General features: G+C 43.1%; 1 protein-coding gene and 1 long non-coding RNA gene across 2 annotated transcripts in view; one reads left to right on the top strand and one right to left on the bottom strand.

Annotated features, from left to right (window-relative positions):
* Window positions 1–20,635, bottom strand: part of LOC145716614 (uncharacterized) — a 341,468-nt gene that overhangs the window by 237,187 nt on the left and 83,646 nt on the right. The gene's annotated exons all lie outside the window — the stretch shown is intronic.
* The window catches only part of VOPP1 (VOPP1 WW domain binding protein), a 107,736-nt gene that overhangs the window by 33,435 nt on the left and 53,666 nt on the right, over window positions 1–20,635 (top strand). Inside the window, exon 2 of the mRNA XM_006729831.3 lies at window positions 14,808–14,866. Within this exon, the coding sequence (XP_006729894.1) occupies window positions 14,808–14,866 (59 nt within the window). The remainder of the gene's footprint in view (window positions 1–14,807; window positions 14,867–20,635) is intronic.

A 20,635-nucleotide genomic window follows, 5' to 3' on the forward strand; every position in this document is an offset into this window, starting at 1 on the left:
AACCCTTGAATGCCTAAGTGCTTATTGTTTTATGAAATCTCAGTCATAGCCCCAAGGAGAATAAGTAACATCTCATTTTCTGGAAGTTCAGGAAGTTTTCTTCCAAGCCCCACATAATGGAAACTCCAGGGAAGAGCATTGCAGGCGGAGAGAGAGAGGATCTAGACTTGCCATCCTTCAGGCGCTTGCCCCCTGGAGGCGGGTGGATGGAAGGTGGCTGAGGAGGGAGCAGAGATAGGAGGCACTGGTGAATGAGGGGGCATGGCCAGGCTGAGGCAGGACCTTCCCTGTGAGTCTCGAGCTTAATCTGCCAGTGAGGCATTTTCAGGGTTCGAACAGAAGTTTGTGCCGTAGGAGCGCCCCCACTTTTGTGTGTTTGTGTGAGGGAGCCCTATACAGGATAAAATCGTATTCAGAAGAAAGGGGTTTGTGACCTCAAGAAAAAAAAATGAAAGACACTGTCATGAATGGGGAGCCACTGGAGATTTCAAAGCAAGGACTTGATGTGCTGTGCTAGGTTCTCTTGGGTTGTCTTGAGCAGAGTGCTGTGTAGCCATCTGAGCGTGATCAAGTGTCATGAGAAGTGAGGGAGGCGAGGACGGTGTCAACAGCCGCTCAGCCAGGACTTCTGAGGCGTGGAAGGTCGAGGATGTCTGCCCAGCTTGGAGCTCTGCTCTCCTGTCTCCACTGGTCTCCTCCTGCATCCTCATCTTCTTCCTCCCCCACAGGCAAGCTTACACGCTCTTTCCACTCGCCTCCTGGCCTCGATTGCCATCAAGGAGAGAGGTGCTGGGGAGGGACAGAGCTTGAGGAGCACGTGGGGTGGAGTGAAAAGAAGAGGCAGAGTGGGCGCAGCCTTCGGCTGACTGTGCTGTGGTGGATGGCAGTGCTGTTCTTGGAAATAGGGAGCCCAAGGGTGGGGGGATAGGTGGGGGCTCTCCGTTCTGGATGTCTGAGTCTCACAGTCCTGCAGGCACATGGTCAAGATGCCAGGGGGCCACTGGAAAAAGGCCCCTGGCTTGTGACAGAGCCCTGCACAGCATTGTATCCTGGCATTTTGTTGTGGTCAAGACACGTGCAAGAGAGCTACCGTGGAGAAGTGTGGGGTTCGTTAGGTCAGAAATGGGGTAACTGCAGAGTGAGCTCAAAAGCAGAAGCCCAGTCAGTGGAAGTATTGAATATCGGGCTCTGAAGGATGGAGACAGAGATGCCTCCAACCAGGGTAAAGCTGTAGGCAGCCCCAGCTTCCCAGACACAGCTACTCACCATCGTGATTGAGAACTGGCACGTGCTGCTGGTGACCATCGCAGGACCGCGCACTTGCCGAGACAAGGGTTTAGAAAATTATACATGAGAAATGAAGCCAAGACAGACCAGTGGAATTTAGATATTTGAACTAGAAAACACCAAAGAATGTCTGTCTGCCACATGTTTGTAGAATGCTTTTTGCCATCTGCTTGCATTTGCTTTTTCACTATGCTACTGTGTCATGTTCCTTTTCTTTCTTCATCCCCGATCGAACCCCCAAAAAATCCCCACACAAAATGATATCCATCATAGATTTTATTTATTTATTTGACAGAGAGAGACACAGCGAGAGAGGGAACACAAGCAGGGGGGAGTGGGAGTGGGAGAAGCAGGCTTCCCGCAGAGCAGGGAGCCCGATGCGGGGCTCGATCCCAGCACCCTGGGATCATGACCTGAGCTGAAGGCAGACGCTTAACGACTGAGCCCCCCAGGCGCCCCTCCATCATAGATTTTAAAAAACAGGACACAGGGGCTCCTGGGTGACTCAGTCAGTTAGGCGGTTGTCTTTGGCTCAGGTCATGATCCCGGGGTCCTGGGATCGAGCCCTGCATCGGGCTCCTTGCTCGGCAGGAAGCCTGCTTCTCCCTCTCCCTCTCCCCCTGCTTGTGTTCCCTCTCTCACTGTCTCTCTCTCTGTCAAATAAATAAATAAAAAACAGGACACAGTGACAGCTATTAGAAATGATAGCTGACAGAGTTAGGAGACAGAGCGATGAAAAAATTTTCTGATATTCTTCCAGAAATGTGGTGTTTTGGATGGAATGCCATTGCTGTCTGCAACATTTAAAACAAAGAATTGTTTTCCTTGTAGACCAGAATTCCGCCATTCTCCTTCCTATTTTCATTCATCCCCCACCCCCACCCCACATACTCAACGGGAGAAAAGGTAAGGAGGAAAATTCTGGGACGGTTACACGTACCCAAAAACAGAGCATCAAGAGGATGAGGTAAAAACGCTCAGCACGAGTTGAGTGTAGCTGCAGGTTAGAGGTGCGTAAGGCAGGTCCCTCAGAGCACATACCTGGGGACTGTGTCGGCAGCGTATTGCCTTTCATTCTTTAAACACACGTGTTAATAAGTACCCTGTACGTACAAAGCAGTGTAGTAGCTAGCATTGGGGAACCAAACCTGAGTTACGCTGATATGTGCCTGCCTTTGTGTTTAGGAGAATAAGGGGTGGTGAGCCCCAGTTAACACCCAGTTACTAAAACTCTATGTAATTACAGAGGAGAAGTCCGGAATGTATAAATGGCAGGGTCAGACTGTATTGGGGGTGGTCCGCAGGGTTCTCCTTCTACATTCAGACTTAGGAAGAAATTCATATTGCAGTTGAGACCTGAAGGGTGAGTCGCTGTTTGGTGAAATTGCAGTGGGTGCCGGGGGCTTAATGTGGGGCTGCCCTGGTAACTTGAAGACCCAGGGAACAACGGTGTGGGACTTTCTGGGGACAAAGAATGGGCTGGAGGTGCTTGGCATGAGATGAGGCGTAAGTTGGACCGCCTTTTGAATATGGGCGACCCCACAGTCGTTCAGCCTCTCATTGTGCTTAGCCAAATCTCAGCTCTTTTTAGGCTCTTGTGCTCCTTACAGTTAGAATCCAGACTTTGAGCACTTTAAATGGTATCAGAGAATCCAACATACTTTCCGTCTAAAGTATAAGTCACACGGGGAGGCTAGGACACAGCCTAAGTTAGGAAGCCCTTATTTACCCTTGAAGCTGCTGTGCTTATTAACCTTTCTAGGCATTTCTGTCAACAAAAGATAAGAAGCTGATATTTTCTCATCAGTCTGGTGCTTAAGTTTTGGATCTGCTGGTAAATATTTAGGCCCAACTGGAGAAGAGTGGCCTTTTTAAGTGTATGTGTTATCCATCTGGGGGGCACTGTGTGATGTGGTTGGAAACGACTGAATTTCACTATGCTCAGTCACTTCCAGTGATATATGGCATCCAAGCAGGGTGCCCACGTTATAGATCAGGTCGTTGCCGAGCCGAGCTGTTGACTTTCTCATGACGTAGCTCTTGTCCTCTGCAGTCACGTTGAAAGGGGGGCCCTTCCTGGGTTAGGCCCTGAGGGAGAGTATCCAAAGGTTTCATCTCTGCTCCATGTTTTTTTTAGAATTGGGCCCATGACTAAGGTTGATTATATTCATTTGTTGCCAGCAAGTAACAGTAGCTCTACTATTTCCATCTGTTATCACTGCTTTCAGACCGTTCTAATTAAATCTCCCAGTCATCAGTTTTTTTGAATGAATGATGTTTCGTGGCATTTGGAAAATTTGTCACATAAACTTTTTTGGCTGCAGCTTGTGTATTCCCTTTGTGCTGTGCTAGCAAGTACCACCTCTGTGTCTTTTTAGCAGCTAAGAACACTTCCTGAGCATGACGGTGGTTGGTTTGGCCCCTGGACAGGCTTTGGGCTCCTTGGGTTTGTGGGGGTTCGTGGCAGGTTGGCCGAGTCTTGGCCACGCTGCTAAGTGCTCGTGTCTTTTATTTTGCTCTTGGAGATGCAGTCAGTGATAGTGCTGAGACTTGAGGGGTGTTCTAAGGTCTAATTTCTAATGACTCGGAAAGTTTATTTTGGGGAGGATGGAAGTGGGGTCTTTCTTTTTAAAGATTTTATTTATTTATTTGACAGAGAGATAGAGAGAGTGAGCACAAGTAGGCTGAGTGGCAGGCAGAGGGAGAGGGAGAAGCAGGCTTTCCACTGAGCAGGGAGCCGGACGTGGGGCTCGATCCCAGGACCCTGGGATCATGACCTGAGCCGAAGGCAGCTGCTTAAAACCGACTGAGCCACCCAGGCGCCCTGGAAGCGGGGTCTTTCATGTGGTTTCAGTCATCATTTTAGTTTTCTTCTAGGCAATGAAGTAATGCCTGAAATAAATTTCATTCCGGCTCCCTGAGAGAGATGTGACAGACATAACAAGGACTGGGATTATGAATTTTTGTGACACAGAAAATTGCAACATCTGTACAGTGCCAGAAAAAAATGCACAGATGTTAGAAACCGGCAGACCTTATCCAGACCCCAACTTTCTGCTCATTTCCTGTGTTACCTTGCCAGGGGAAGTCACCTATCTGAGACCTTCACGTACTTGCTTGTAAGTACACACACCGCCTAACTCCCAGAGTTGTCAGGCTGTTCAGTGAGATTTCATACGAAGAGTACCCGGAGGAGAATAGGCATTGCAGAAACGGAGCTAGAGTGAAAAGATGCTCTGCCTCATTAGTCATTAGGGAAGTGCCAACTAAAATCACAACAGGATACCAGTAGAGTATCAGATGGTTGAGCTCAAAAAGCCAGGTAATAGCAACTGTGGGTGAGGCTGTGGAGGAACTGGAGCCCTGACACACGGCAGGTGGGAATGGAAGATAGTTTAGCTGCCGAGGAAGACAGTGTGGAGATTCCTAAAGAAGCTAAACATTGAGTCACCAGATGGCCTGGCACGTCCACTCCTGGGTATGTGCCCAAGAAATCAAGACATACGTCCCCAGAAAGATCTGCATGCAAATATTCATAGCACCTTGTTCACAATAGCCCAAACAAAGAAACAGCCCAGATGAATGGATAAACAAAATGTGGTGCATTCATTCAATGGAATAGTATTCAGCACTGGCAGTGAGTGAACTTCTGATCTAGTTAACAACTAGATGGACAGAATCTAGACATAAAAGGCTGTAAGTTTATGATTTCATGTAATTGAGCCTTGTGGAAAAGAGAAGACAAAGCTAAAGGACTGATCACTGTGGCCTGGGGCTGGGGTAGGAGCTAGAATCGACTACAGAAAGAAAAGAGAACATTTTGGGGTGATGGAAATGTTCTAAAACTGGGTGTGTTGAATGCACAAAGTATATAAATTTCTAAAAACTCGCCAAACTGTGCACTGAAAATGGGTGGGTGCCTTTTATGGTTATGATACCATGATTTATACTAAGAAATACGTATTTGGTTTTCATCCCAGTAAAGGCACCTGTTGTCATATTGATGACTTGACTTTTGGAAAGCATCTAAGGATGGGGAGGCTGGTTGACTGGGGAACCAACCATATGATGGAATTTTCAGGCCTTCCCCTGATTCCCCAGGAGGGGAAAGGGGCTGGGGGTTGAATGATTACCAGTGGTTGATGATTTAATCACTAATGCCTACGTGATGAAGACTCCATAAAAACCCAAAAGGACTGGGTTCAGGGAACTTCTGGGTTGGTGAACACATAGAGATTTGGGGAGAGTGGTGTGTTCAGAGAGGGCATGGAAGCTTCACACCCCTTCCTTTTATCTTGCCCTGTGCATCTTTTCCATCTGGCTGTTCCTGAGTTATATCTTTTTATAATAAACCAGCGATCTAGTGAGTAAAATGATCTATGGGCCATATTAGCAAATTAATGGAACCTGAGGAGGGGCTTGTGGGAACCTCTGATCCATAGCCAGTAGATCAGAAGCCCAAGTGACAAGGGGGAAGGTGGGAAGGGGCACTCTTGTGGGACTGAACTCTTGACCTGTGTGATCTAATGCTGTCTCCTGGTACACAGTGTCAGAACTGAGTTAAATTGTAGGACACCCAGCTGGTGTCACGGAGTTACTTGGTGATGAGGGGAAAGCCCCCACACATCTGGTGTCAGAAGTGTTGTGAGTCATGGAGAGTAATGGAGAAACATAGGAGTGTAAGTTTTCCAACATAATGGTATATACAGTAAACCTCATGTTGAGCTAGAACTTGGATCCCATGACTGTCTCATAAATTAAACTTTATGTTGATAACTGTTTTAAAAAAATAACATGTTTTTCAGAACTCTTGTGTTAAATGGCATGACTAGGAATGCCTGTGTGCCTAAGGGTCTCGAGTCTTTCAGTGGATCCCTCTTTTAAACTAATTTAGGACTCACGTGCCCTTTGCATCATGCCGCAACAGCTTCTGAATATTGTTAGAAGAATTTAAGGCTCAGGTAAAGAGATTTTTGCAAAGTAACCCAAAAGAAAGCACACTGTCCCAAAATAACACTATAAATTTAGACTTGTCCCATTTTTCCTAAAAAATACATATTTTTTACATTGTTAAAATTAAATGTATATAATATGTTTTTAAAATGACTGCATAAAATGAACATTTTTCATGATGTTAAACTTTTTATAAATACAGTTTTAATTGCTGACTGTATGAGTATTTGTTTCAATACACCCTTTCTAGCTTTGTATATTATTTTTCACAAACTTTGTTCATTTTTATTTAATTTGTAGTAGAATAATGTTCACTTTTGTTAACCAATTATATTTCCTCATTTTAAATGTCTCTTTATGCCCACTGTCCACTTTATTAGGCTGTAAGTGATCTGATATCTATCATCTATCTATCTATCTATCTATTTATTTATTTATGATTTTATTTCTTTATTTGAGAGAGAGAGAGTATGAGCAGGGAGGAAAGGGAGAAGTAGGCTCCCCGCTGAGCAGGGAGCCCGATGAGGGGCTTGATCCCAGGACCCTGGGATCCTGACCTGAGCTAAAGGCAGACATTCAACTGACTGAGCCACCCAGGTGCCCCAGTGATCTGCTTTTTAAAGTAAAATTTAACAGAAATTTAGAAACAAAATGTTCCATACAGAAATTATGTAAGAAAACTTGGAAATTTGATTACCAAAATGAATAATGAAAAAAATCCTCTCTAATGCCACCAAAAACGTAACTTATTGTCATTACTTTGGCATATATCTATACATATTATTTCCCCTCTACTGTGATGTATACCAAATGTATGCTATCCCAGTTATGCTATTTTATTGGCTTTATTTTTCTTAGCAAAGTGCTCCCATACAATTGTATATTTTTCTAGAATTTGATGGTATATGCCTACTAATACATCTTTTGGATGTATTATAATTTTGTTAACCAAACCTTAAGTTAGGTGCATTTCAGGGTTTTTATTTTTTTAATTTAAATTCACTTAGCCTACATATAGTACATCATTAGTTTCAGGTGTAGTGTTCAGTGATTCATCAGTTGCGTATTATACCCAGTGCTCATCACATCATGTGCCCTCCTTAATGCCCATCACCCAGTTACCCCGTCCCCTCACCCACCTCCCCTCTGCAACCCTCAGTTTGTTTCCCAGAGTCAAGAGTCTCTCCTGGTTTCTCTCCCTCTCTGATTTCTTCCCATTCAGTTTTCCCTCCCTTCCCCTATGATCCTCTGTGCTATTTCTTATATTCCACATATGAATGAAACCGTATGATAATTGTCTTTCTCTGATTGACTTATTTCACTTAGCATAATAACCTCCAGTTCCATGCCCGTCAATGTAAATGGTAGGTATTCATCCTTTCTGAATGCTGCATAATATTCCATTGTATATATGAACCACACCTTCTTTATCCATTCATCTGTTGAAAGACATCTCGGCTCCTTCCACAGTTTGGCTATTGTGGACATTGCTGCTATAAACATTGGGGTGCAGGTGCCCCTTCTTTTCACTACATCTGTATCTTTGGGGCAATTGCTGGGTCATAGGGTAGCTCTATTTTTAATGTTTCGAGGAAACTCCGTACTGTTTTCCAGAGTGGCTGCACCAGCTTGCATTCCCACCAACAGTGTAAGAGGGTTGCCCTTTCTCCTCATCCTCATCAACATTTGTTGTTTCCTGTCTTGTTAATTTTAGCCATTCTAACTGTTGTGAGGTGGTATCTCATTGTAGTTTTGATTTATATATCTCTGATGACAAGTGATGTGGAGCATTTTTTCATGTCTTTTGGCCATTTGTATGTCTTTGGAGAAATATCTGGTCATGTCTTGTGCCCATTTCTTGACATTGATTATTTGTTTTTTTGGGCGTTGAGTTTGAGTTCTTTATAGATCTTGGATATCAGCTTTTTATCTGTAGTGTCATTTGCAAATATCTTCTCCTATTCCATGGGTTGCCTCTATGTTTTGTTGACTGTTTTCTTTGCCATGCAGAAGCTTTTTATCTTGATCAAGTCCCAAAAGTTCATTTTTGCTTTTGTTTCCCTTGCCTTTGGAGATGTGTCTTGAAAGAAGTTGCTGTGGCTGATGTCGAAGAGGTTACTGCCTATATTCTCCTCTAGGATTTTGATGGATTCCTGTCTCCCATTTAGGTCTTTCATCCATTATAAGTTTATCTTTGTGCATGGTGTAAGAGAATGGTCGAGTTTTATTCTTCTGTATGTAGCGGTCCAATTTTCCCAGCACCATTTATTGAAGAGACTTTTTTCTATTGGATATTCTTTCCTGCTTTGTCAAAGATGAGTTGATCATAGAGTTGAGGGTCCATTTCTGGGCTCTCTATTCTGTTCCATTGACCTATGTGTCTGTTTTTGTGCCAGTACCAGGCTGTCTTGATGATCACAACTTTGTAATATAGCTTGAAGTCAGACATTGTGATGCCCCCAGCTTTGGTTTTCGTTTTCAACATTCCCCTGGCTATTAGGGGTCTTTTCTGGTTCCATGCAAATTTTAAGATTGTTTGTTCCAGCCCTGTGAAAAATGTTGATGGTATTTTGATAGGGATGGCATTGAATGTGTAGGTTGCTCTGGGTAGTGCATTTCAAGGTTTTTTGATATGTATTGAAAAATTGTCTTCCTGAGACATAATATTTCCAACGCTTTTACGTGATATGTCTTTTCTCTCATGCCCTCATCAACAGTTGATACTAGGTTGTTTTTTTTTTTTTTTTTAAATTTGGTAGCGAAAACCGTACCATTATAATTTATATTTATTTTATTACTAGTGGATTTTATCTCTTAAATAGCTTTATTGACCTTTTGTGTTTCTTCTTTGAAGAATTGTCATATCTGTTACTTTTATTTTTTTTTCCTATTGGGATTTTTATCTTTTTCTTATTGAATTATATAAGCTCTTGATTGCTTGAAGATATTAACTTTATTATATTTGAATAGTTTCTTCTATTGTCTGCCTTTTAATTTGGTTATTGATTAATTTTCATTTCCTGGAGATGAGGATTTTTTCCTACTTGCATTAAGGACCTTGATGAAGCTGCCCTACCATTCTTCTGTTGAGTAGATAAAGCTAACAAGGAGACTGTATTCAGAATAAGTTATGAGAGTCTGCAGAATTTTCCCAGGGATATGCAGCTGGGCCTGATTTGTGTCTTGTCTACGTGCCCCTAGAATCTTTAGACAGTGCTACATCTCTAATGATTATTTGCTGGCAATATAGGAATGGCTGATTGACTTCTAATGTAAGACAGTAGAGGATCTTTTATTTCTATTGTTTAAAGAGTTTCTCAGCTTTCTTTCCTTTAATAAATGATGCTTGTGAGAAGCCTCATACTCTTATTTCTAAAAAAATCAACGTTCCTTGGAGATGAGATGTTCTGAAAAAGAAAATGTCCATATGCCAAAGGATTAAGTAATTAGCCCTTAGGAAGTTGATTAAAATTCCAATACAGGAATTTTTACTCCTGTTTTACTCCAGCATGTTTACTCCTATATATTATTTGAAATTCAGAGACCTTGCTATAATTACCTGGGTGATGGACACCGGGGAGGGTATGTGCTATGGTGAGCGCTGTGAATTGTGTAAGACTGATGAATCACAGACCGGTACCCCTGAAACAAATAATGCAATATATGTTACTGCCTCCATAAATTCTTTTTTTTTTTTTTTAAAGATTTTATTTATTTATTTGAGAGAGAGAGAGAATGAGAGAGAGCACATGAGAGGGGGGAGGGTCAGAGGAAGAAGCAGACTCCCTGCCGAGCAGGGAGCCCGATGCGGGACTCGATCCAGGGACTCCAGGATCATGACCTGAGCCGAAGACAGTCACTTAACCAACTGAGCCACCCAGGCGTCCACTGCCTCCATAAATTCTTGCTCTGACTTCAGCAAGGACTCTCCCTGCCCTCTGCCTCTGTCCCTGGTCCTGAGCACCAACACTGCCAGCATCCAGGAGGCTCCCTTTGTTCAGAGTCTGTGCTGAGTGGCAGTGCCCACTCCACTTGGGCTGGAACTGACTGCAGCCTAGATCCGGGGCGGGTGTCTCAAGTTCAGCCTTTGGTGAATGAGAAGGCAGCACCAGGGCGCAGCAGGGCATCTTTCCCCTTTGACAAAGAGACTCATCAAATTGATCCTCCTAGGGCCTTCCTCCCATTTTGAAGCAAGTTGTGAACTTATTTGCCCAGGACACACTTGTGAAATAAGTATTAAAAAAAAAAAAAAAAAAAGATCCTTGCTTTCCAGGTGTCGGTGGGATTCGTTCTGTTAGTGAAGCACTAGGTTACCAGTTTGCTACTCATTTAAAGATCCTGCTCCACCGTCCTTTGAACAGAAGGAGAAAGGGTGGAATTTTGATAAAATCCATAGTGTTTTGAATCCTTTCGTCCCTTAACTGTTCACTCGGGTGTGTCCCAAAGTCACAGACAGCTTCAGTTCTCTCAGAGTCACCCGTTTGTTATTGTAGTGCAACCTTTCTTTTACCTTGGATCAGGAAAAGGATGTGCCCTTTTATTAAGTGGTCGTGTCTGGGGCCTCCTATGTTCAGCACAGATGGACATAGAATAATTTATATTACTGTTGGGGATTAGCAAGGATTTGTTCCTTGGGCTTATTTAGATCCTGGCTAAATATGGATGACTATATTTAGGAGAGCTCAACTACATTTATAAATATCCTAGTCCTTGAATAATAGATCACTGGGATTCTTCCCTGACTACAGATGTCTTACAAGCCTTTCCAGGCTAACTCTTAGATTACCCTTGATTGAATTGCTCCTTACACGACGTGGTTTCTCACAATCCTGCATATATTCTACTTTGTTAATAGTTTATAAATTGTTGCTATTCTTTATGATCTCTGAGAAATAGATGGTTATGCTTATTATTACTTTCATTGTACACACGGAAGGAGTATTACGTTATGAGTGCACTGAGAACGTACTGTTTACCCAGAACCCTAGAGCACTCTGGCTGTTGAGGATGCCCCATCAGTAACAGAGAGCAGCTGACCTGACCTTTCCTAACAAATATATTTTCTGTTTCAGTAGATGGCCAATCCTTTAAGAACCCATGATAGCATCATGGCAGTAACTATGGTAGAATGGGTAGGCCTACTTTTAGGGTGGACATGACCCTGAAAAGATTTTTTTTTTCTTAGTTTATATACTTAGAAATTTTTTTTTTAGAGAGGGGCTTGTTTATTTTAGGGTGATTTTAGAAAACTTTCCATGCAAATGTAATGTACTATATACATAGAATCTTTGTTCTCAAGAGGCTTGGAAGCATTGCTTCTCTTTAGATGATAGGTAATCACAGTAAAATGAGTCTTGGAAGTCATTTGTTGCAGAGAATTAGGAAAACTTGACTCAGGACACACATTTAGAGATAGAATTGTTGAAAGGTCAGTAAACTATACCCTGATCTGGCCAGGCATTTGATGCATTCAATCTCAGTTACTTTATAAAGCCATCTTATAAATTCAGCACGGGAGTCTGTCCTGTTTTAAAAATGAGAAGGCTGAGGTCCAGACTGACTGGCACCATGGCTGGTAAGTTCTCAGCATGAGAACCCAGCTCTCTAGGTTTTGATTCGTCTTTCTTCTGTGGGACGGACCCATCCATTCCTCTTGACTTGGGTGTTTTTCCAGGGGACCCTAGCACAGTGCCTTTCTTCTGCCTCTTCCTATATCCACCCCTCTGCTTGCTCATGAGGTCACTTGTGAGAGCTCACCACTGTTTGGGAATGCTCTGGGAACCCCCCCCTCCCCCTTACGCATCCCTCACAAACTCCCATTTTGACCACATATCCGAAGTTCCAGCTCTCTGGCTCTGCCCTGAATCCTAGTGCTTATGCTAGATTTGGGGATTGGAATTTATAGGGTTTGCCGGTAGACTTCCACTTGGCAGAACCTGGCTCTCAACTCTGGGTGGTTTGTAGTAGGGATTTTCCTCTCCACCTCCTGTCCTATGGAACCTAATCTTCAGTCTTACTGTCAGGCTCTTGGATTGGTGTGCAAGCTGATTTTGACACCTGGGGTTCGGTTAACAAGCATTTAGCGAAGGAAAGGCTCAACAGTGAAAATTCCCAGGACTTCTTAGTCCTCATTCAGTGTTTTCAGTTGAGTAATGAAATATGTGACTCTGTGTTCTTCCTATTATCCAGCTATAAAATGGAATAATACCCCATTTTACCTTTACTGAAGTATAATATGTGTGTGTTATTACAGTGTTAACATTCCTTACTAAGAAAGCCGTTGTAAAAGTCCAGCTACCAAAAATGATGAGAAGTTGCGTGGATAGTTGCAAATTTCAAAAGCTTAAACTAATTTCAAGTAACGATAAAATGAAACTATGTTTTAGTGGTAGGTAGCTCAGTTCTCAAGGTGTTTTCTGTTTCAGGAAACGTGACCATAAAATTTTCTTTTTTTTTTTTTTAAAGATTTATTTATTTGAGAGAGAGAGAGCGGGCGCGAGAGAGCACAAGCAGGGGGCGGGGAGTGTCAGAGGGAGAGAGAGAAGCAGGCTCCCCACGAGAGTGTCTGGGAGTTGTACTGTACGTAATGATTCACTGCTTTTATATACCCTGTTGTAGTTCTGAAGCTCCTACATACATACATACATGGATTCCCATCGATCCCATACACGCCTCTCTGTATGTCCCATACCACCACCATGCAGGCAGCTGGGTGTTGAGGTCAGGGAGCGCTGCCTTTCCCAGAGTCGGTCAGCCTGGTCATGGCAGATCTGGGAGCAGGATCCTCTGTCTTGATTGGCTTTTCTTTCTGCCATCCTGTGGTCAAAAGACAGTCTGGGGAGAGTTGGGTGTCAAGTTCAAAGAAAAGTGTGCCTATCTCCAGTAGGGATGGAGAATAAAGAAGAAACATTTAACATGCTACCTGGAAGAACGACCTGGCTTCTCAGCTTATCATAGAGGACTCCAGTGAAATGAATTGTAATTTAGGGCAGAGACCTGAAATTGCTCTTCCTTGCCAAAATAAATTGATTTCTTCGGTTGTCTGAACTTCATTTCTTGAACTGGGCAGGAACTAACGTAGTCTAAATTAAACTCATTTTCCATTAATGAAACTGGGTCACTTCAGACTGCCTGAGTGTGCTTCTGAATGTCCTGAAGCACATTTTAAAAAACCCAGTGTTTCACGCTCTTTTCATAACCCATCTGATTTAGCCAGTGTAACACATAATATTTGCATTCACCTTTCCCTCGACACTCAGCTTTACACTTGGGGTCTGTTTCTGAAACTTCCTTGTAACTGTCAGGAAGACTGTTGCAGGAGGGCATTGCCATACATCTGCTAGGGCTGGAAAAGGCAGAGGAAGGATGCCCAGGGGTGGGGGTTGGGTGAGACAGCCCCTGCCTTCCCCAAAGAAAGCTTAGTTTTCATTATGCTTTTCCTTGTTTTCCTGTCGGTAGCTTTGCACTATAATATTTTGAAGCTACTGTTTATACATAGGGTCCAATGAACTGGATCATGAATGTGGGAAGTTGTGAATTAAAAAAAAATGATAGCACAAGCTGAAGAATTTTAGAGAAATCTTGTGCAGGTCCATGAGAGCATTTCCCCTTGGAGCGCTCACTCAGCACCTGGTGCACGTACTCTCGGTTGTTGGAGGTGTGTGAGGTAGTCCAGTCCACCGGGGTCGCATTACACCTGCTCTGCCCTCCATGTCCAGTGTCAGACTTCCTTGGAAAGCACTGGGGAGGCCCTGTTATCTTTCCTTGTCCTCCTCGTCCATTTCTCCTTCCTGGGAACGAGGGCAGGGGGCGCCATGGATGCTGGCAAATGAATCCTGATTTACAAAGCCCAGAAGATGTACATCCCCACCAGGAGATCCATGATTTGAATATGGCTTTTGGAATACTCTGAAATATAAAGATCTAGAAATGTTAAAACTGTGGGAAATACCTTTCAGAAATGACAGTTGGGGAAAATGGAAGTATTTGTCATACTTTACTTTTAGCATATTTTAGATATTTGAAATATGGAACCATATGAATTTAAAAAAATGGGTTGTCTTTAGTTTAGCTTTTTAATGAACTGGTCATATGCCCATATTTTTAGGGATATAAAAGACTAGAAAAATTATAGGGAAATTGATGTTTTCCTGTTTTCTTCCCTTTTAAAAAATTAAAGAAATTAAAGGCGTCATCGTGGGGACACCTGGGTGGCTCAGTCAGTTAAGTGTCTGCCTTCAGCTCAGATCATGATCTCAGGGTCCTGGGATCGAGCCCCACATCAGGCTCCCTGCTCAGCGGGGAGTCTGATTGTCCCTCTCCCTCTGCCCCTCCCCCTGCTTGTGCTCTCTGTTTTGCTCTCTCTCTCTCTCAAATAAATAAATAAAATCTTAAAAAAAAAAAAAAGTCATCGTGGGGATGGGTCTCCCTCTGATTCTTTGTCTCCCCTAACCCTCTGCTTTCCACACTTCAAGGTATATCAGTTCATCCATCCTTGTGCCCTTTTGTCGGATCTTCTTAACAATATGCAGATGACTTTCCACTGACAGTTTTTCTTCTATTTTCAGTGCACAGAGGCCAAAAAACATTGCTGGTATTTTGAAGGACTCTATCCAACATATTATATGTAAGTATTTGCATTTTTCTGTTGGTTTGATTCTGTGGTCACGTCTTTCTCTGGGAATTATTTCTTTCATAGGTAATAGGACTGGTTATAGGATGGGGAAAACTCAGTTTGTGGAGGCCTTCACCCTTGGTTTCACCTGCCTCTGCTCACGAATGTGCAGGTGTCCTCTCTAAGGACACTTTAGTTGGCTCAGATCACTTTCTCTGAGGACAGCATGAAATACCAGGTGCTTTGTTTTTGGAGACATGTCCATTCATACGTAATTGGTCAAAAGGGCCAGAGTTGTGTTGGTGTATACAAATTTTCCTAGGCAAAGGGAATGAGTGTAGGGGGAGTAGAATTCTGAACTTGAGTTGGATAGGAAAAAGGTCAGTTGCTGTGAGTGTGTGTGTGCGTATGTGTGTGTTGACAGTGATCAGAAGGATTACCTGGCCCTGGGCCCCCTCCCTGGTCAGGGACAGTCAGCCTTTCATGGCTCTTGGCTCAGAGCAGGTTATGCTTCTTCCTGTGCCTGGGTGTCTGCCAGTATTACTCTAATTAAAGCATTATTGTATCTTACCCCTGTTGTTTTTATTTTATTTATTTATTTATTTTTGATATTGGCTGAATTAGTCACTGGCTATGCTCAGCCACCTGCCTAGGTGGTCAGATTAACTCTCCAGGTTATCAGTTATTATTTTTTTGTGTTTTGAAGCTCCACAGGTTTTGAGAGGAATGCCCCAAACCAATTTTTTCTGAAACTGTTCTTTTTGGTAGTAAATTTTGTAAAACATGGGATCTTTCGGTAATGTATATAATTGTATTAGAGCAGAAGCACTGTATATTTTAGCATATAGGGAGATTGGACAGGAAATACATAATAGTAGCAAAGAATGTTATTTCTTAGCAATAATCGTGCCTCGGATAAAGCTCATTGGCTACGATACCGTCACTGTGCAAAGCTAAGAATGTTACTTCTTAATTGGCCAAGACGTGCATTTTTATTACCTGCCATTCTTGTGGAATTTCTGATCTGAAAGAGACCACTATAGGAGGAGAAAGGTTGCCTGCCTGTGAATGGGGATGTACTGACAAGCAGGGGTCCTCGATGCCTCACATTGGAGGGGTCCTGGCAGATGTCTCTGCAGCTGCAAAAAGACAAAACCCACTTGGAAAATAAAGCAGCACAAGGACTTTAATTACAGAGTTTTCAGCTTGAAGAAACATGGTTATGGGATAGCATGAAGATAAAATATTCTGGTTCTTAGAACAATGTATATTCCTTGGTAAACTTTAGTTCTTTTTTTAGAGAGAGAATGTGTGCCACAAGGGGGTGGGGGGGGAGGAGGAGAGAGGGAGAGGGAGAGAATCCTAAGCAGCCTCCACGCCCAGCACAGAGCCTGACACGAGCCTCGATCTTACGACCTGAGCCAAAATCAAGAGTCGGATGCTTAACGGTTGAGCCACCCAGGCGCCCCTGAAAACAGATCTTTCTGAAATTGTTTTGTAGATCAGCTAATGAATCATTTTCTGGTGGTTTTTAAAAATATTTATTTATTTATTTGAGAGAGAGAGCATGCACGCAGGTGAGCACGTGAGCAGAGGGAGAGAGAGAGAGAGAGAGAACCCCAAGCAGACTCCCTGCTGAGCATGAAGCCTGAGGCAGGCTCAGTCTCAGGACCCTGAGATCGTGACCTGAGCCAATACCAAGAGTTGGTCGCCTAACCCACTGAGCCACCCAGGTGCTCCCATTTCCTGGTCTTTTAGAGTTTGGGAGTTGGAGGTCATTGCTCTTCTTGTGTTTACTTGTTTATTTGTTCCTTTATTCATTTAGTTATTCCTTCCATATTTGGGAAAGGTTTTTGTATCGACAGAGAACACAGAGACAAGCCCTGTTCTTGTCTTTAGTGTGGTTTGTCTACTGGTTTGGTTTCCTCTCACCTCTCTTTACCACTGGTGAGGGGGGGTTCTAAAATTTAGAAAGTAAAGTCACTATTATTTGAGTGCTGAAGCTAATATAAAAAGTAATAATAGTAACATTGATAATTTACTATAGTCTAGGCATTGTCCTGTGCCCCTTACATGAATCAATGTCATTTACCCCACAGCCACTTGAAAACCCCAACCATACACACTACTCTTCCTGATCTGACCTCTGCTCTCTCTGTTGTTCCCACTGCTTCACCTGAATCCACACCTGTGTTAATGCTCTTGTGAACCATTGCATACACTTTGTTTTATCCAGCTTTATTGAGATATAATTGATGTATAAGATTGTGTAAATTTAAGAGGTACAGCGTGTTGATTTGATATATATTGCGAAATGATCACCACCATAGCTTTAGCTAACACCTCCATTATATCCCATAATTGCCATTTCTTTTTTTTTTTTTTTTGTGGTGAGAATACTTAGATTGACTCTCTTTAGCAACTTTAAAGTATATAATACAGTATTGTTAACTATAATAACCGTGCTGTACCTGACATCCCCAGAACTTACTCATCTTATAACTGGAAATTTTTACTCTTTGACCCGTATCTCCTCATTTCCCCCACCCCCAGGCTCTGGCAGCCACCATTCCACTCTCTTGAATTTGGCTTTTTTGGATTCCACATATAAGTGAGATCATAGAGTATCTTTTTCTGACTTATTTCACTTACCATAATGCCCTCGAGGTACATCCATGTTGTTACAAATGGCAAAATTTCCCTCTTTCTTGTGGGTGGTTCATATTTCATTTTATGTGCATATTACATCTTTTTTATCTGTTCATCTGTTGATGGACATTTTGGTTGCTTCAATATCATAGCTGTTGTGAATAATGCTTCAGTGAACACGGGAGTGCAGATACCTCTTCAAGATCCTCTTTTCATTTCCTTTGCATGTTTAGCTACAGGTGGGATTGCTAGATCATATATTGTAATTTTATTCTTAATTTTTTGAGGACTCTGCATACTGCTTTCCATAGGGGCTATACCAGCTTATAATTCCACCTGTGCACAGGGTTCCGGGTTCCCCTGTCTCCATACCCTGACTGACACTTGCTGTCTCTTACCTTTTTGGTGATAGCCATTTTAACATGTATGAGGTGATACCTCTGTGTGGTTTGATTTGCATTTCCCTGATGATGAGTGATGTTGCACACTTTTTCATGTACTTGTTGGCCATTTGTTTGTTTTCTTTGGAAAGCTGTCTATTCAGTTCCTCTGCCCATTTTAATCAGATTATTATTATTATTATTATTGTTATTTTCCCCTATTGAGTTGTATGAGTTCCTTGTGTATTTTGGATATTAACCCCTTATCTGATAAGTGGTTTACCCATATTTTCTCCCTTTCCATAGGTTGCCTTTTTATTTTGTTGATTGTCCCTTTTGCTTAGAGTAGCTTTTTAGTTTGATGTAGTGTCACCCTTTCTGTTGATGTTTGCTTTTGTTGTTTGTGCTTTTGGTGTCAGATCCAAAGAAATCATTGCTGGGACACACGTCGAGGAGCTTCTTCCCTATATTTTCTTCTAGGATTTTTAGCTTATCAGGTGTTGGGAGTCCTGGATCCATTCCAAGTTAATTTTTGTGAGTGGTGTGAGGTAGAGATCCAATTTCATTGTCTTGCAAGCATTTCTTTGGTTTTCCCAGCGCCATTTGTTGAAGAGGCCATTCTTTCCCCACTGAGTCTTGGCTCCCTTGTGAAATATTAATTGACTATAAACGGGAGGGCTTGTGTCTGGGCTCTCTATTCTGTCCTTTTGGTCAATGTGTCTGTTTTTCTGCTAGTACCGTACTGTTTTCATGACTGTATTTTTGTGGTGTAGTTTGAAATCAGGAAGTGTGATACATCCAGTTTTGTTTTTTCTCAGGATTGCTTTGGCTACTCCTGGTCTCTTGTTCCTTGCAAATTTTAGGATTGTTTTTTCTATTTCTGTGAAAAGTGCCATTGGAGTTTTGATAGGGATTGCATTGAATATACAGATGGCTTTCTAATGGGTCTTCTTTCATTCCTTTCTCTCATCAAATTCTCACTTCTTTCTAAGTTACTGAAATTTTCATGTCACTTTCCTGCTTAAAAACGTCAGGAACAAAGTCCAAATTTTTAGCCAACTTTAACAGTAGATTGATTTCCAAGATATTTGTCTGGTTTTATCTTCTTTCTTTATTGTGAGTCCCATGAGGACCAGGACCATGACTTTTGAGTATTTGAATTCCCAGTGCCTAAGATGGTGCCTGGCACCCAGCGGACATCCCGGAATGCTGAGTGGGTGCCTTTTTCTTCAGTCCCTACGGTAGGGCCCACGCTGACTTCTGCAGGCGGCCCTGCATCCTTCCTAGTTCTCTGGCTGGTGGGCTCTTCGCTGGCTGGAAAGCTTCCCTTCAGAATTCATTCCTCCTTCCTCATTTTGGCTCTGATGTCGCATCTTAGATAGTCTTCACACAGTGCTGTATGTCCTGTGGGTGCTTCCAGGATGGGCCTGTACATCTCCTTAACCCCGCAGCTTGACACGGTGTGTGGCATTGGGTGTTTACTGTCATGTTTGCACAGTTGATTTCCTACCCGCTTGGTTCTCCCCCTTTTTATTTCCCATGTTCTGCCACCTTTTCTTTTTCTTTTTAAAGATTTTATTTATTTATTTGAGAGAGACGGAGAACGAGCATGAGCAGGGGTGGGAGAAGCAGGCTCCCCGTTGAGCAGGGAGCCCGATGCAGGGCTCGATCCCAGGACCCCGGGATCATGACCTGAGCCGAAGGCAGACACTTCACCGACTGAGCCACCCAGGTGCCCCTCTGGCACCTTTTCCTTAATCATAGACTTTAAGCCTCCAGGGTCCCGATGATCAGGGTTCAAGTATTTGCTCTATGACTTTCTTTTTAATTGAGGTGAAATTCACATAGCAAAAGTCACCATTTTCAAGTGAACAATTCATTCAGCGGCCTGTAGTATATTCGCAGCGAGGTGAAGTCACTGCCTTTATCTAGTTCCGCACATTACAGCCGCTGCACTCCATTCTTTACTGGCCTTTCGACCTGATTCTCAGTTAGCTTCTTCATGAAATGTGAACGTGAGTGTTGACCGGGGTGTGTAGCATGTGGCGTGTGCGTGGTCAGCACTGAAATCGTACGCAAACATATACACCCCCACGGCCCGTTTGCTTCTCGTCTGTGTGCACACGGGGTTGGTTCTACAAGCTGAGCTTTCCACTCCGCTGCCCTGTGAGGATTTCCACATGAAGGTTCTCCTCCCTGCTGTCCATCCAGTTGGGGATGAGTGAGGAGCGAGGAGAAGTGTCTTAGATGTATTCTACTCCATCCAAGCTTATGCTGCTCGAGGACAGATTTGCTGCAGGCCAGATGAGAGGCCCAGAAAGATCACAACCCTAACTAGAAGCACTGGGGTCTGTGGAAGAACGGGGAGCAACTCTTGTTCCCCAAAGCCAACTCTATCATGGTTTCCATGGGGCTGACACAGGTGGTGGTACAGGTAAAGCTGACTTGGATCCAGCTTGAGCTCACCCTCCCTGGGAGCCTGGATGTCAGGATCTAGCATCCAGGCCAGTGCCATGTGGTCTCTCCACCGGAGAATTTTTTTTTTAATTTTTGTTGTTACGTTAATCCCCATACATTACATCATTAGTTTTAGATGTAGTGTTCCATGATTCATTGTTTGTGCATAACACCCAGTGCTCCATGCAGAACGTGCCCTCCTCAACACCCACCACCAGGCCAACCCATCCTCCCACCCCCCTCCCCTCTAGAACCCTGTTTGTTTTTCAGAGTCCATCGTCTCTCATGGGTCGTC

Source organism: Leptonychotes weddellii, chromosome 12, assembly GCF_054177405.1.
Source record: "Leptonychotes weddellii isolate Sample4059 chromosome 12, ASM5417740v2, whole genome shotgun sequence".
Classification (NCBI taxonomy): Eukaryota; Metazoa; Chordata; class Mammalia; order Carnivora; family Phocidae; genus Leptonychotes; species Leptonychotes weddellii.